This window comes from Carettochelys insculpta, chromosome 4 (assembly GCF_033958435.1).
Source record: "Carettochelys insculpta isolate YL-2023 chromosome 4, ASM3395843v1, whole genome shotgun sequence".
Lineage (NCBI taxonomy): Eukaryota > Metazoa > Chordata > Testudines > Carettochelyidae > Carettochelys > Carettochelys insculpta.
In genome coordinates this window covers 113,722,217-113,734,634 of record NC_134140.1, presented here as the reverse complement: position 1 = coordinate 113,734,634, position 12,418 = coordinate 113,722,217, and the positions used below count along the sequence as shown (strand labels likewise).

At 45.0% G+C, this 12,418-nt stretch overlaps 1 protein-coding gene across 4 annotated transcripts in view; it reads right to left on the bottom strand.

Annotated features, from left to right (window-relative positions):
* EMCN (endomucin) overlaps positions 1-12,418 on the bottom strand; it is a 129,717-nt gene that overhangs the window by 73,601 nt on the left and 43,698 nt on the right. For 3 of the 4 annotated variants that reach the window (XM_074993514.1, XM_074993517.1, XM_074993515.1), the window contains 4 exons: positions 9,943-10,002; positions 6,985-7,044; positions 4,027-4,086; positions 1,069-1,128 (listed from right to left, as the gene is read on the bottom strand). In XM_074993514.1, the coding sequence (XP_074849615.1) occupies positions 1,069-1,128; positions 4,027-4,086; positions 6,985-7,044; positions 9,943-10,002 (240 nt within the window). The remainder of the gene's footprint in view (positions 1-1,068; positions 1,129-4,026; positions 4,087-6,984; positions 7,045-9,942; positions 10,003-12,418) is intronic. The other variant, XM_074993516.1, reaches the window with a different exon arrangement.

The following is a 12,418-nucleotide window of genomic DNA, read 5'->3' as shown; positions in this document are numbered from 1 at the left end:
CAAGCAATTCTATATGACATCCTACTACCATGCCATGGTATAAAGAAGGCTAAAGTGATCCTTGGATGGAAAAAAGGGCAACAGTGAGTAGGGAAGTGAGCTTACTTCTTCATACGGCATTGGGGAGACCTATAGTGGACCAGTATGTACAGGCCTGCTGTCCACATGGTTAAACAGATATGGAAAAAAATGGAACAGATGCATTAGAAAGCCAGAGAAATGCTCTGAGGGCGGGAGAAAATGCTTAACTTGAGAGGCTTAAAAAGGCTGTCTAAAAGAAGATGGTGCGGTGACTTGATTACCAGTACCATTTTTGTGATGCTCCGGCCCGGTGTGCAATACCGGCACCTCGGCGCCCCACAGCTGGGATCCCCAGGTGAGTGGTGGAGGGATCTTGCCAGACCTACAGCTGGGTCAGGGTACTCTGTCAGAATTCCCAGCCACAGGCACCCGACTGAGGCGGGGGGAACCCTGGCAGCTCCGGGAAGAAGAGCCCCTCTGGCAGCCAAAGCGTCTGGGACCTGGCCAGGGAAACCCCGAGAGCCCTGGGACTGCCAGCCAGACAGAATGCGAAGCCTTGCTGGCTGTGTACCAGCCCCTTAAAACAAATACAACAACACTGTTGATTATCAGGTGTGAACACCTTCGCAGAAAGAAAACACTGCCACCAAAGGGTTCTTTATTCTGGCAGAAGGAGGCAGAAGGAGAACCAAAGGCTGCAAACTTAAGCTAGACAAAATTCAAATGGCAAACAAGGAACACGATTGTAAAGAGCAAGGGTAGACAATCACTTGAACAAGCTACCGAGGGAAGCTTCTCTTGATGTCATCACATCAAGGACTGGACGCTTATCTGGATAATACGGCTTTACCGCACACAAGTTACTGGTTTCTAGACAGAGGTATCTGAAAGAAATGGAATGGCGTGTAGTGTATATTAGGTCAGACTGAAAGATCTATTGGTCCCTTGCTCTTAGCCTTGACATCCAAGAATCTATGCAATATTATTGATTAACTGTGCCTCTTCTAAACATGTTATAAATACAATGATTAAAGGAGGTAGACTTACCTGCACCCGGTTGGGAGTTCTCGGATGGTGAAGATCCTTGGGAATTTTCTTGGGCTGTCCCTTTGGGAAAGTAAACCCCATTAGTCAGTTTACCATTGTTCTGGACAGACGTCTGTCAAAAAATAATAGCTAATCAAACAAGGAAGGAAAAATGGAGTCAGTCTGGAGAGCGGCTCCCTGGGCAGCTGGTAATACCTTCCTTTCATGGCTTCTGCCTTTACCTTCGCTTTGAAAAACTGCCAGTTATTGTGGTCATGGTCCAGAGAAGAGCAACAAAACTGATTCAAGGTCTACATAATCTGACTTCTGAGGGAAGGCTGAAAGAACGGCGTTTGCTTAATCTGGAAAAACGATGCCTGTGAGGGGACATGATAATGGCTTTCAAGTCCCTAAAAGCTTGTTTCAAGGATTCGAAAGAATAATTATTCGCCTTAACCTGAAAAGATAGGACAAGAGACAGTGCCCTTAAATTGCACCATAGGGGCTTTAGGCTACACATTGGACTTCCTCGCTGTCCGCTGGGTTCTGCACTGGAATAAATTGCCTAGGGAGGTTGCAGAATCTCCATCAATGCAGATATGGAAGAAGAGGTGAAGCAAATAGCTGAAAGGGAAAAGCGAGATGGTGCTTGGCCCTGTCACAAGGGCAGAGAACTGGACTTGATGACCTCTCAAGGCCACTTCCTGGTCTAGTATTCTATGTTTCCATGAAATTACAAGATGGGTTACCCTGGTAAAGCTACTGCTGATAAACTCTGGGTGTGTAGATGCTCTTAATTCCAGAATTCATGGATTAAACTAATATAAAAAGAAGGCTCTCCTATTCCAGCTTTAAAGCATCCAAACATGAAAAACATCAGGAAGAGTTAATTGCTTTTAATACAAACACTAGCTTCTTCCAGAGGACGCTTAGGTGTCTAGAAAGACCCTTAGATGTCTCAAAGGCATTTGATTTAGTACCACACAGCATTCTGATTAAAAATAGCAAAATAGACTATCAAGAAGCATGTGCTGTATAGCAGAATGACAGATATAAAACGTTCCTGGTCATTGGGAAATCTTTATCGAATGGTGTGTTTATTATGCCTTTCTCCATGGATTCCCACTGTGCCTGATGTTATTCAAGCTTTTTGATGACAATGGGTTTGAGAAGTATCATTGATGATGATCTGACAATAAATATATCATCACAGCTGCTCCAGTGATTGGAGAACACAAAGACTGGCAAAATCATGGGCCAGGCGAGTCATACAAAGCTAGTTGGATCACCTCTTCAACTTGGTCCATTCAGGAGACAGGTAGAACTTCTTTTGAGACCTGACTGGTGCAAGAGAAGGGAATTTCCTGCACCACAGGAGGTCATATTCTATAGCAGCATTACCAACACTTCCACTGCTTTCTGAGATCTTAGAAGATGCGCAGGGGTAAATTACAGCTAAATAACTGACAAGACCACCGAAAGCCAGGAATGGGGGCTAGAAACCAACTTTTTGAGACCATGGGAAACTTGGACACACCCATGACAAGGGGTCGTCCGCCCAACTAAAATCAAGACGGGTTAGGGATGTTGGCAGAGGAGAGAGTTCTGAAGGAGAGAGTTTCAACCTGTATAAGCAAATGAAACTGTAGATCTAAGAACAATGAATACGGGCCATTTCTACAGAATAGGGGTCTTTATCTGAGAAAGCAACAACTTAGAAAAGACTTTCTGTAAAGCAATGAGGAGACTGTGGAAAAATATTTATGAGAGCAGAATACAGTTTCAGCCCATGAAAGGTTAGGCCCTAACAAATGCGTTCGTCTTGAAGATGCCAAAGGACTGCTCCTTGTGATTGCTGAAAGAGACTAGCATGGCTACCCCTCTGAAAAACCATGTATGGAACTGAGCGGTCAAGCAATTCTATATGACATCCTACTACCATGCCATGGTAAAAAGAAGGCTAAAGTGATCCTTGGATGGAAAAAAGGGATACAGTGAGTAGGGAAGTGAGCTTACTTCTTCATATGGCATTGGGGAGACCTATAGTGGACCAGTATGTACAGGCCTGCTGTCCACATGGTTAAACAGATATGGAAAAAAATGGAACAGATGCATTAGAAAGCCAGAGAAATGCTCTGAGGGTGGGAGAAAATGCTTAACTTGAGAGGCTTAAAAAGGCTGTTGAAAAGAAGATGGTGCGGTGACTTGATTACCAGTACCATTTTTGTGATGCTCCGGCCCGGTGTGCAATACCGGCACCTCGGCGTCCCACAGCTGGGATCCCCAGGTGAGTGGTGGAGGGATCTTGCCAGACCTACAGCTGGGTCAGGGTACTCTGTCAGAATTCCCAGCCACAGGAACCCGACTGAGGCTGGGGGAACCCTGGCAGCTCCGGGAAGAAGAGCCCCTCTGGCAGCCAAAGCGTCTGGGACCTGGCCAGTGGAACCCCGAGAGCCCTGGGACTGACAGCCAGACAGAATGCGAAGCCTTGCTGGCTGTGTACCAGCCACTTAAAACAAATACAACAACACTGTTGATTATCAGGTGTGAACACCTTCGCAGGAAGAAAACACTGCCACCAAAGGGTTCTTTATTCTGGCAGAAGGAGGCAGAAGGAGAACCAAAGGCTGCAAACTTAAGCTAGACAAAATTCAAATGGCAAACAAGGTACACGATTGTAAAGAGCAAGGGTAGACAATCACTTGAACAAGCTACCGAGGGAAGCTTCTCTTGATGTCATCACATCAAGGACTGGATGCTTATCTGGATAATACGGCTTTACCGCACACAAGTTACTGGTTTCTAGACAGAGGTATCTGAAAGAAATGGAATGGCGTGTAGTGTATACTAGGTCAGATTGAAAGATCTATTGGTCCCTTGCTCTTATCCTTGACCTCCAAGAATCTATGCAATATTATTGATTTACTGTGCCTCTTCTAAACATGTTACAAATACAACGATTAAAGGAGGTAGACTTACCTGCACCCGGTTGGGAGTTCTCGGATGGTGAAGTCCCTTGGGAATTTTCTTGGGCTGTCCCTTTGAGAAAGTAAACCCCATTAGTCAGTTTACCATTGTTCTGGACAGACGTCCGTCAAAAAATAATAGCTAATCAAACAAGGAAGGAAAAATGGAGTCAGTCTGGAGAGCGGCTCCCTGGGCAGCTGGTAATACCTTCCTTGCATAGCTTCTGCCTTTACCTTCGCTTTGAAAAACTGCCAGTTATTGTGGTCATGGTCCAGAGAAGAGCAACAAAACTGATTCAAGGTCTACATAATCTGACTTCTGAGGGAAGGCTGAAAGAACGGCGTTTGCTTAATCTGGAAAAACGATGCCTGTGAGGGGACATGATAATGGCTTTCAAGTCCCTAAAAGCTTGTTTCAAGGATTCGAAAGAATAATTATTCGCCTTAACCTGAAAAGATAGGACAAGAGACAGTGCCCTTAAATTGCACCATAGGAGCTTTAGGCTACACATTGGACTTCCTCGCTGTCCGCTGGGTTCTGCACTGGAATAAATTGCCTAGGGAGGTTGCAGAATCTCCATCAATGCAGATATGGAAGAATAGGTGAAGCAAATAGCTGAAAGGGAAAAGCGAGATGGTGCTTGGCCCTGTCACAAGGGCAGAGAACTGGACTTGATGACCTCTCAAGGCCACTTCCTGGTCTAGTATTCTATGTTTCCATGAAATTACAAGATGGGTTACCCTGGTAAAGCTACTGCTGATAAACTCTGGGTGTGTAGATGCTCTTAATTCCAGAATTCATGGATTAAACTAATGTAAAGAGAAGGCTCTCCTATTCCAGCTTTAAAGCATCCAAACATGAAAAACATCAGGAAGAGTTAATTGCTTTTAATACAAACACTAGCTTCTTCCAGAGGACGCTTAGGTGTCTAGAAAGACCCTTAGATGTCTCAAAGGCATTTGATTTAGTACCACACAGCATTCTGATTAAAAATAGCAAAATAGACTATCAAGAAGCATGTGCTGTATAGCAGAATGACGGATATAAAACGTTCCTGGTCATTGGGAAATCTTTATCGAATGGTGTGTTTATTATGCCGTTCTCCATGGATTCCCACTGTGCCTGATGTTATTCAAGCTTTTTGATGACAATGGGTTTGAGAAGTATCATTGATGATGATCTGACAATAAATATATCATCACAGCTGCTCCAGTGAGTGGAGAACACAAAGACTGGCAAAACCATGGGCCAGGCGAGTCATACAAAGCTAGTTGGATCACCTCTTCAACTTGGTCCATTCAGGAGAGAGGTAGAACCTCTTTTGATACCTGACTGGTGCCAGACAAGGGAATTTGCTGCACCACAGGAGGTCATATTCTATAGCAGCATTACCAACACTTCCACTGCTTTCTGAGATCTTAGAAGGTACGCAGGGGTAAATTACAGCTAAATAACCACCAAGACCACGGAGAGCCAGGGATGGCGGCTAGAAACCAACTTTATGAGACCATGGGAAACTTGGACACACCCATGACAAGTGGTCGTCCGCCCAACTAAAATCAAGACGGATAAGGGATGTTGGCAGACGAGAGAGTTCTAAAGGAGAGAGTTTCAACCTGTATAAGGAAATGAAACTGTAGATCTAAGAACAATGAATACGGGCCATTTCTACAGAATAGGGGTCTTTATCTGAGAAAGCAACAACTTAGAAAAGACTTTCTGTAAAGCAATGAGGAGACTGTGGAAAAAAATTTATGAGAGCAGAATACAGTTTCAGCCCATGAAGGGTTAGGCCCTAATAAACGCGTTCGTCTTGAAGATGCCAAAGGACTGCTCCTTGTGATTGCTGAAAGAGACTAGCATGGCTACCCCTCTGAAAAACCATGTATGGAACTGAGCGGTCAAGCAATTCTATATGACATCCTACTACCATGCCATGGTATAAAGAAGGCTAAAGTGATCCTTGGATGGAAAAAAGGGCAACAGTGAGTAGGGAAGTGAGCTTACTTCTTCATACGGCATTGGGGAGACCTATAGTGGACCAGTATGTACAGGCCTGCTGTCCACATGGTTAAACAGATATGGAAAAAAATGGAACAGATGCATTAGAAAGCCAGAGAAATGCTCTGAGGGCGGGAGAAAATGCTTAACTTGAGAGGCTTAAAAAGGCTGTCTAAAAGAAGATGGTGCGGTGACTTGATTACCAGTACCATTTTTGTGATGCTCCGGCCCGGTGTGCAATACCGGCACCTCGGCGCCCCACAGCTGGGATCCCCAGGTGAGTGGTGGAGGGATCTTGCCAGACCTACAGCTGGGTCAGGGTACTCTGTCAGAATTCCCAGCCACAGGCACCCGACTGAGGCGGGGGGAACCCTGGCAGCTCCGGGAAGAAGAGCCCCTCTGGCAGCCAAAGCGTCTGGGACCTGGCCAGGGAAACCCCGAGAGCCCTGGGACTGCCAGCCAGACAGAATGTGAAGCCTTGCTGGCTGTGTACCAGCCCCTTAAAACAAATACAACAACACTGTTGATTATCAGGTGTGAACACCTTCGCAGAAAGAAAACACTGCCACCAAAGGGTTCTTTATTCTGGCAGAAGGAGGCAGAAGGAGAACCAAAGGCTGCAAACTTAAGCTAGACAAAATTCAAATGGCAAACAAGGAACACGATTGTAAAGAGCAAGGGTAGACAATCACTTGAACAAGCTACCGAGGGAAGCTTCTCTTGATGTCATCACATCAAGGACTGGACGCTTATCTGGATAATACGGCTTTACCGCACACAAGTTACTGGTTTCTAGACAGAGGTATCTGAAAGAAATGGAATGGCGTGTAGTGTATATTAGGTCAGACTGAAAGATCTATTGGTCCCTTGCTCTTAGCCTTGACATCCAAGAATCTATGCAATATTATTGATTAACTGTGCCTCTTCTAAACATGTTATAAATACAATGATTAAAGGAGGTAGACTTACCTGCACCCGGTTGGGAGTTCTCGGATGGTGAAGATCCTTGGGAATTTTCTTGGGCTGTCCCTTTGGGAAAGTAAACCCCATTAGTCAGTTTACCATTGTTCTGGACAGACGTCTGTCAAAAAATAATAGCTAATCAAACAAGGAAGGAAAAATGGAGTCAGTCTGGAGAGCGGCTCCCTGGGCAGCTGGTAATACCTTCCTTTCATGGCTTCTGCCTTTACCTTCGCTTTGAAAAACTGCCAGTTATTGTGGTCATGGTCCAGAGAAGAGCAACAAAACTGATTCAAGGTCTACATAATCTGACTTCTGAGGGAAGGCTGAAAGAACGGCGTTTGCTTAATCTGGAAAAACGATGCCTGTGAGGGGACATGATAATGGCTTTCAAGTCCCTAAAAGCTTGTTTCAAGGATTCGAAAGAATAATTATTCGCCTTAACCTGAAAAGATAGGACAAGAGACAGTGCCCTTAAATTGCACCATAGGGGCTTTAGGCTACACATTGGACTTCCTCGCTGTCCGCTGGGTTCTGCACTGGAATAAATTGCCTAGGGAGGTTGCAGAATCTCCATCAATGCAGATATGGAAGAAGAGGTGAAGCAAATAGCTGAAAGGGAAAAGCGAGATGGTGCTTGGCCCTGTCACAAGGGCAGAGAACTGGACTTGATGACCTCTCAAGGCCACTTCCTGGTCTAGTATTCTATGTTTCCATGAAATTACAAGATGGGTTACCCTGGTAAAGCTACTGCTGATAAACTCTGGGTGTGTAGATGCTCTTAATTCCAGAATTCATGGATTAAACTAATATAAAAAGAAGGCTCTCCTATTCCAGCTTTAAAGCATCCAAACATGAAAAACATCAGGAAGAGTTAATTGCTTTTAATACAAACACTAGCTTCTTCCAGAGGACGCTTAGGTGTCTAGAAAGACCCTTAGATGTCTCAAAGGCATTTGATTTAGTACCACACAGCATTCTGATTAAAAATAGCAAAATAGACTATCAAGAAGCATGTGCTGTATAGCAGAATGACAGATATAAAACGTTCCTGGTCATTGGGAAATCTTTATCGAATGGTGTGTTTATTATGCCGTTCTCCACGGATTCCCACTGTGCCTGATGTTATTCAAGCTTTTTGATGACAATGGGTTTGAGAAGTATCATTGATGATGATCTGACAATAAATATATCATCACAGCTGCTCCAGTGAGTGGAGAACACAAAGACTGGCAAAATCATGGGCCAGGCGAGTCATACAAAGCTAGTTGGATCACCTCTTCAACTTGGTCCATTCAGGAGACAGGTAGAACTTCTTTTGAGACCTGACTGGTGCAAGAGAAGGGAATTTGCTGCACCACAGGAGGTCATATTCTATAGCAGCATTACCAACACTTCCACTGCTTTCTGAGATCTTAGAAGATGCGCAGGGGTAAATTACAGCTAAATAACTGACAAGACCACCGAAAGCCAGGAATGGGGGCTAGAAACCAACTTTTTGAGACCATGGGAAACTTGGACACACCCATGACAAGTGGTCGTCCGCCCAACTAAAATCAAGACGGGCTAGGGATGTTGGCAGACGAGAGAGTTCTAAAGGAGAGAGTTTCAACCTGTATAAGGAAATGAAACTGTAGATCTAAGAACAATGAATACGGGCCATTTCTACAGAATAGGGGTCTTTATCTGAGAAAGCAACAACTAAGAAAAGACTTTCTGTAAAGCAATGAGGAGACTGTGGAAAAAAATTTATGAGAGCAGAATACAGTTTTATCCCATGAAGGGTTAGGCCCTAATAAACGCGTTCGTCTTGAAGATGCCAAAGGATTGCTCCCTGTGATTGCTGAAAGAGACTAGCATGGCTACCCCTCTGAAAAACCATGTATGGAACTGAGCGGTCAAGCAATTCTATATGACATGCTACTACCATGCCATGGTATAAAGAAGGCTAAAGTGATCCTTGGATGGAAAAAAGGGCAACAGTGAGTAGGGCAGTGAGCTTACTTCTTCATACGGCATTGGGGAGACCTATAGTGGACCAGTATGTACAGGCCTGCTGTCCACATGGTTAAACAGATATGGAAAAAAATGGAACAGATGCATTAGAAAGCCAGGGAAATGCTCTGAGGGCGGGAGAAAATGCTTAACTTGAGAGGCTTAAAAAGGCTGTTGAAAAGAAGATGGTGCGGTGACTTGATTACCAGTACCATTTTTGTGATGCTCCGGCCCGGTGTGCAATACCGGCACCTCGGCGCCCCACAGCTGGGATCCCCAGGTGAGTGGTGGAGGGATCTTGCCAGACCTACAGCTGGGTCAGGGTACTCTGTCAGAATTCCCAGCCACAGGCACCCGACTGAGGCGGGGGGAACCCTGGCAGCTCCGGGAAGAAGAGCCCCTCTGGCAGCCAAAGCGTCTGGGACCTGGCCAGGGAAACCCCGAGAGCCCTGGGACTGCCAGCCAGACAGAACGCGAAGCCTTGCTGGCTGTGTACCAGCCCCTTAAAACAAATACAACAACACTGTTGATTATCAGGTGTGAACACCTTCGCAGAAAGAAAACACTGCCACCAAAGGGTTCTTTATTCTGGCAGAAGGAGGCAGAAGGAGAACCAAAGGCTGCAAACTTAAGCTAGACAAAATTCAAATGGCAAACAAGGAACACGATTGTAAAGAGCAAGGGTAGACAATCACTTGAACAAGCTACCGAGGGAAGCTTCTCTTGATGTCATCACATCAAGGACTGGACGCTTATCTGGATAATACGGCTTTACCGCACACAAGTTACTGGTTTCTAGACAGAGGTATCTGAAAGAAATGGAATGGCGTGTAGTGTATATTAGGTCAGATTGAAAGATCTATTGGTCCCTTGCTCTTAGCCTTGACCTCCAAGAATCTATGCAATATTGTTGATTAACTGTGCCTCTTCTAAACATGTTATAAATACATCGATTAAAGGAGGTAGACTTACCTGCACCCGGTTGGGAGTTCTCGGATGGTGAAGTCCCTTGGGAATTTTCTTGGGCTGTCCCTTTGAGAAAGTAAACCCCATTAGTCAGTTTACCATTGTTCTGGACAGACGTCCGTCAAAAAATAATAGCTAATCAAACAAGGAAGGAAAAATGGAGTCAGTCTGGAGAGCGGCTCCCTGGGCAGCTGGTAATACCTTCCTTGCATAGCTTCTGCCTTTACCTTCGCTTTGAAAAACTGCCAGTTATTGTGGTCATGGTCCAGAGAAGAGCAACAAAACTGATTCAAGGTCTACATAATCTGACTTCTGAGGGAAGGCTGAAAGAACGGCGTTTGCTTAATCTGGAAAAACGATGCCTGTGAGGGGACATGATAATGGCTTTCAAGTCCCTAAAAGCTTGTTACAAGGATTCGAAAGAATAATTATTCGCCTTAACCTGAAAAGATAGGACAAGAGACAGTGCCCTTAAATTGCACCATAGGAGCTTTAGGCTACACATTGGACTTCCTCGCTGTCCGCTGGGTTCTGCACTGGAATAAATTGCCTAGGGAGGTTGCAGAATCTCCATCAATGCAGATATGGAAGAACAGGTGAAGCAAATAGCTGAAAGGGAAAAGCGAGATGGTGCTTGGCCCTGTCACAAGGGCAGAGAACTGGACTTGATGACCTCTCAAGGCCACTTCCTGGTCTAGTATTCTATGTTTCCATGAAATTACAAGATGGGTTACTCTGGTAAAGCTACTGCTGATAAACTCTGGGTGTGTAGATGCTCTTAATTCCAGAATTCATGGATTAAACTAATTTAAAAGAAGGCTCTCCTATTCCAGCTTTAAAGCATCCAAACATGAAAAACATCAGGAAGAGTTAATTGCTTTTAATACAAACACTAGCTTCTTCCAGAGGACGCTTAGGTGTCTGGAAAGACCCTTAGATGTCTCAAAGGCATTTGATTTAGTACCACACAGCATTCTGATTAAAAATAGCAAAATAGACTATCAAGAAGCATGTGCTGTATAGCAGAATGACGGATATAAAACGTTCCTGGTCATTGGGAAATCTTTATCGAATGGTGTGTTTATTATGCCGTTCTCCATGGATTCCCACTGTGCCTGATGTTATTCAAGCTTTTTGATGACAATGGGTTTGAGAAGTATCATTGATGATGATCTGACAATAAATATATCATCACTGCTACTTCAGTGAGTGGAGAACACAAAGACTGGCAAAATCATGGGCCAGGCGAGTCATACAAAGCTAGTTGGATAACCTCTTCAACTTGGTCCATTCAGGAGACTGGTAGAACCTCTTTTGAGACCTGACTGGTGCCAGAGAAGGGAATTTGCTGCACCACAGGAGGTCATATTCTATAGCAGCATTACCAACACTTGCACTGCTTTCTGAGATCTTTGAAGATGCGCAGGGGTAAATTACAGCTAAATAACCGACAAGACCACTGAAAGCCAGGAATGGGGGCTAGAAACCAACTTTTTGAGACCATGGGAAACTTGGACACACCCATGACAAGTGGTCGTCCGCCCAACTAAAATCAAGACGGGTTAGGGATGTTGGCAGAGGAGAGAGTTCTGAAGGAGAGAGTTTCAACCTGTATAAGCAAATGAAACTGTAGATCTAAGAACAATGAATACGGGCCATTTCTACAGAATAGGGGTCTTTATCTGAGAAAGCAACAACTTAGAAAAGACTTTCTGTAAAGCAATGAGGAGACTGTGGAAAAATATTTATGAGAGCAGAATACAGTTTCAGCCCATGAAAGGTTAGGCCCTAACAAATGCGTTCGTCTTGAAGATGCCAAAGGACTGCTCCTTGTGATTGCTGAAAGAGACTAGCATGGCTACCCCTCTGAAAAACCATGTATGGAACTGAGCGGTCAAGCAATTCTATATGACATCCTACTACCATGCCATGGTAAAAAGACGGCTAAAGTGATCCTTGGATAAAAAAAAGGGATACAGTGAGTAGGGAAGTGAGCTTACTTCTTCATATGGCATTGGGGAGACCTATAGTGGACCAGTATGTACAGGCCTGCTGTCCACATGGTTAAACAGATATGGAAAAAAATGGAACAGATGCATTAGAAAGCCAGAGAAATGCTCTGAGGGTGGGAGAAAATGCTTAACTTGAGAGGCTTAAAAAGGCTGTTGAAAAGAAGATGGTGCGGTGACTTGATTACCAGTACCATTTTTGTGATGCTCCGGCCCGGTGTGCAATACCGGCACCTCGGCGTCCCACAGCTGGGATCCCCAGGTGAGTGGTGGAGGGATCTTGCCAGACCTACAGCTGGGTCAGGGTACTCTGTCAGAATTCCCAGCCACAGGAACCCGACTGAGGCTGGGGGAACCCTGGCAGCTCCGGGAAGAAGAGCCCCTCTGGCAGCCAAAGCGTCTGGGACCTGGCCAGTGGAACCCCGAGAGCCCTGGGACTGACAGCCAGACAGAATGCGAAGCCTTGCTGGCTG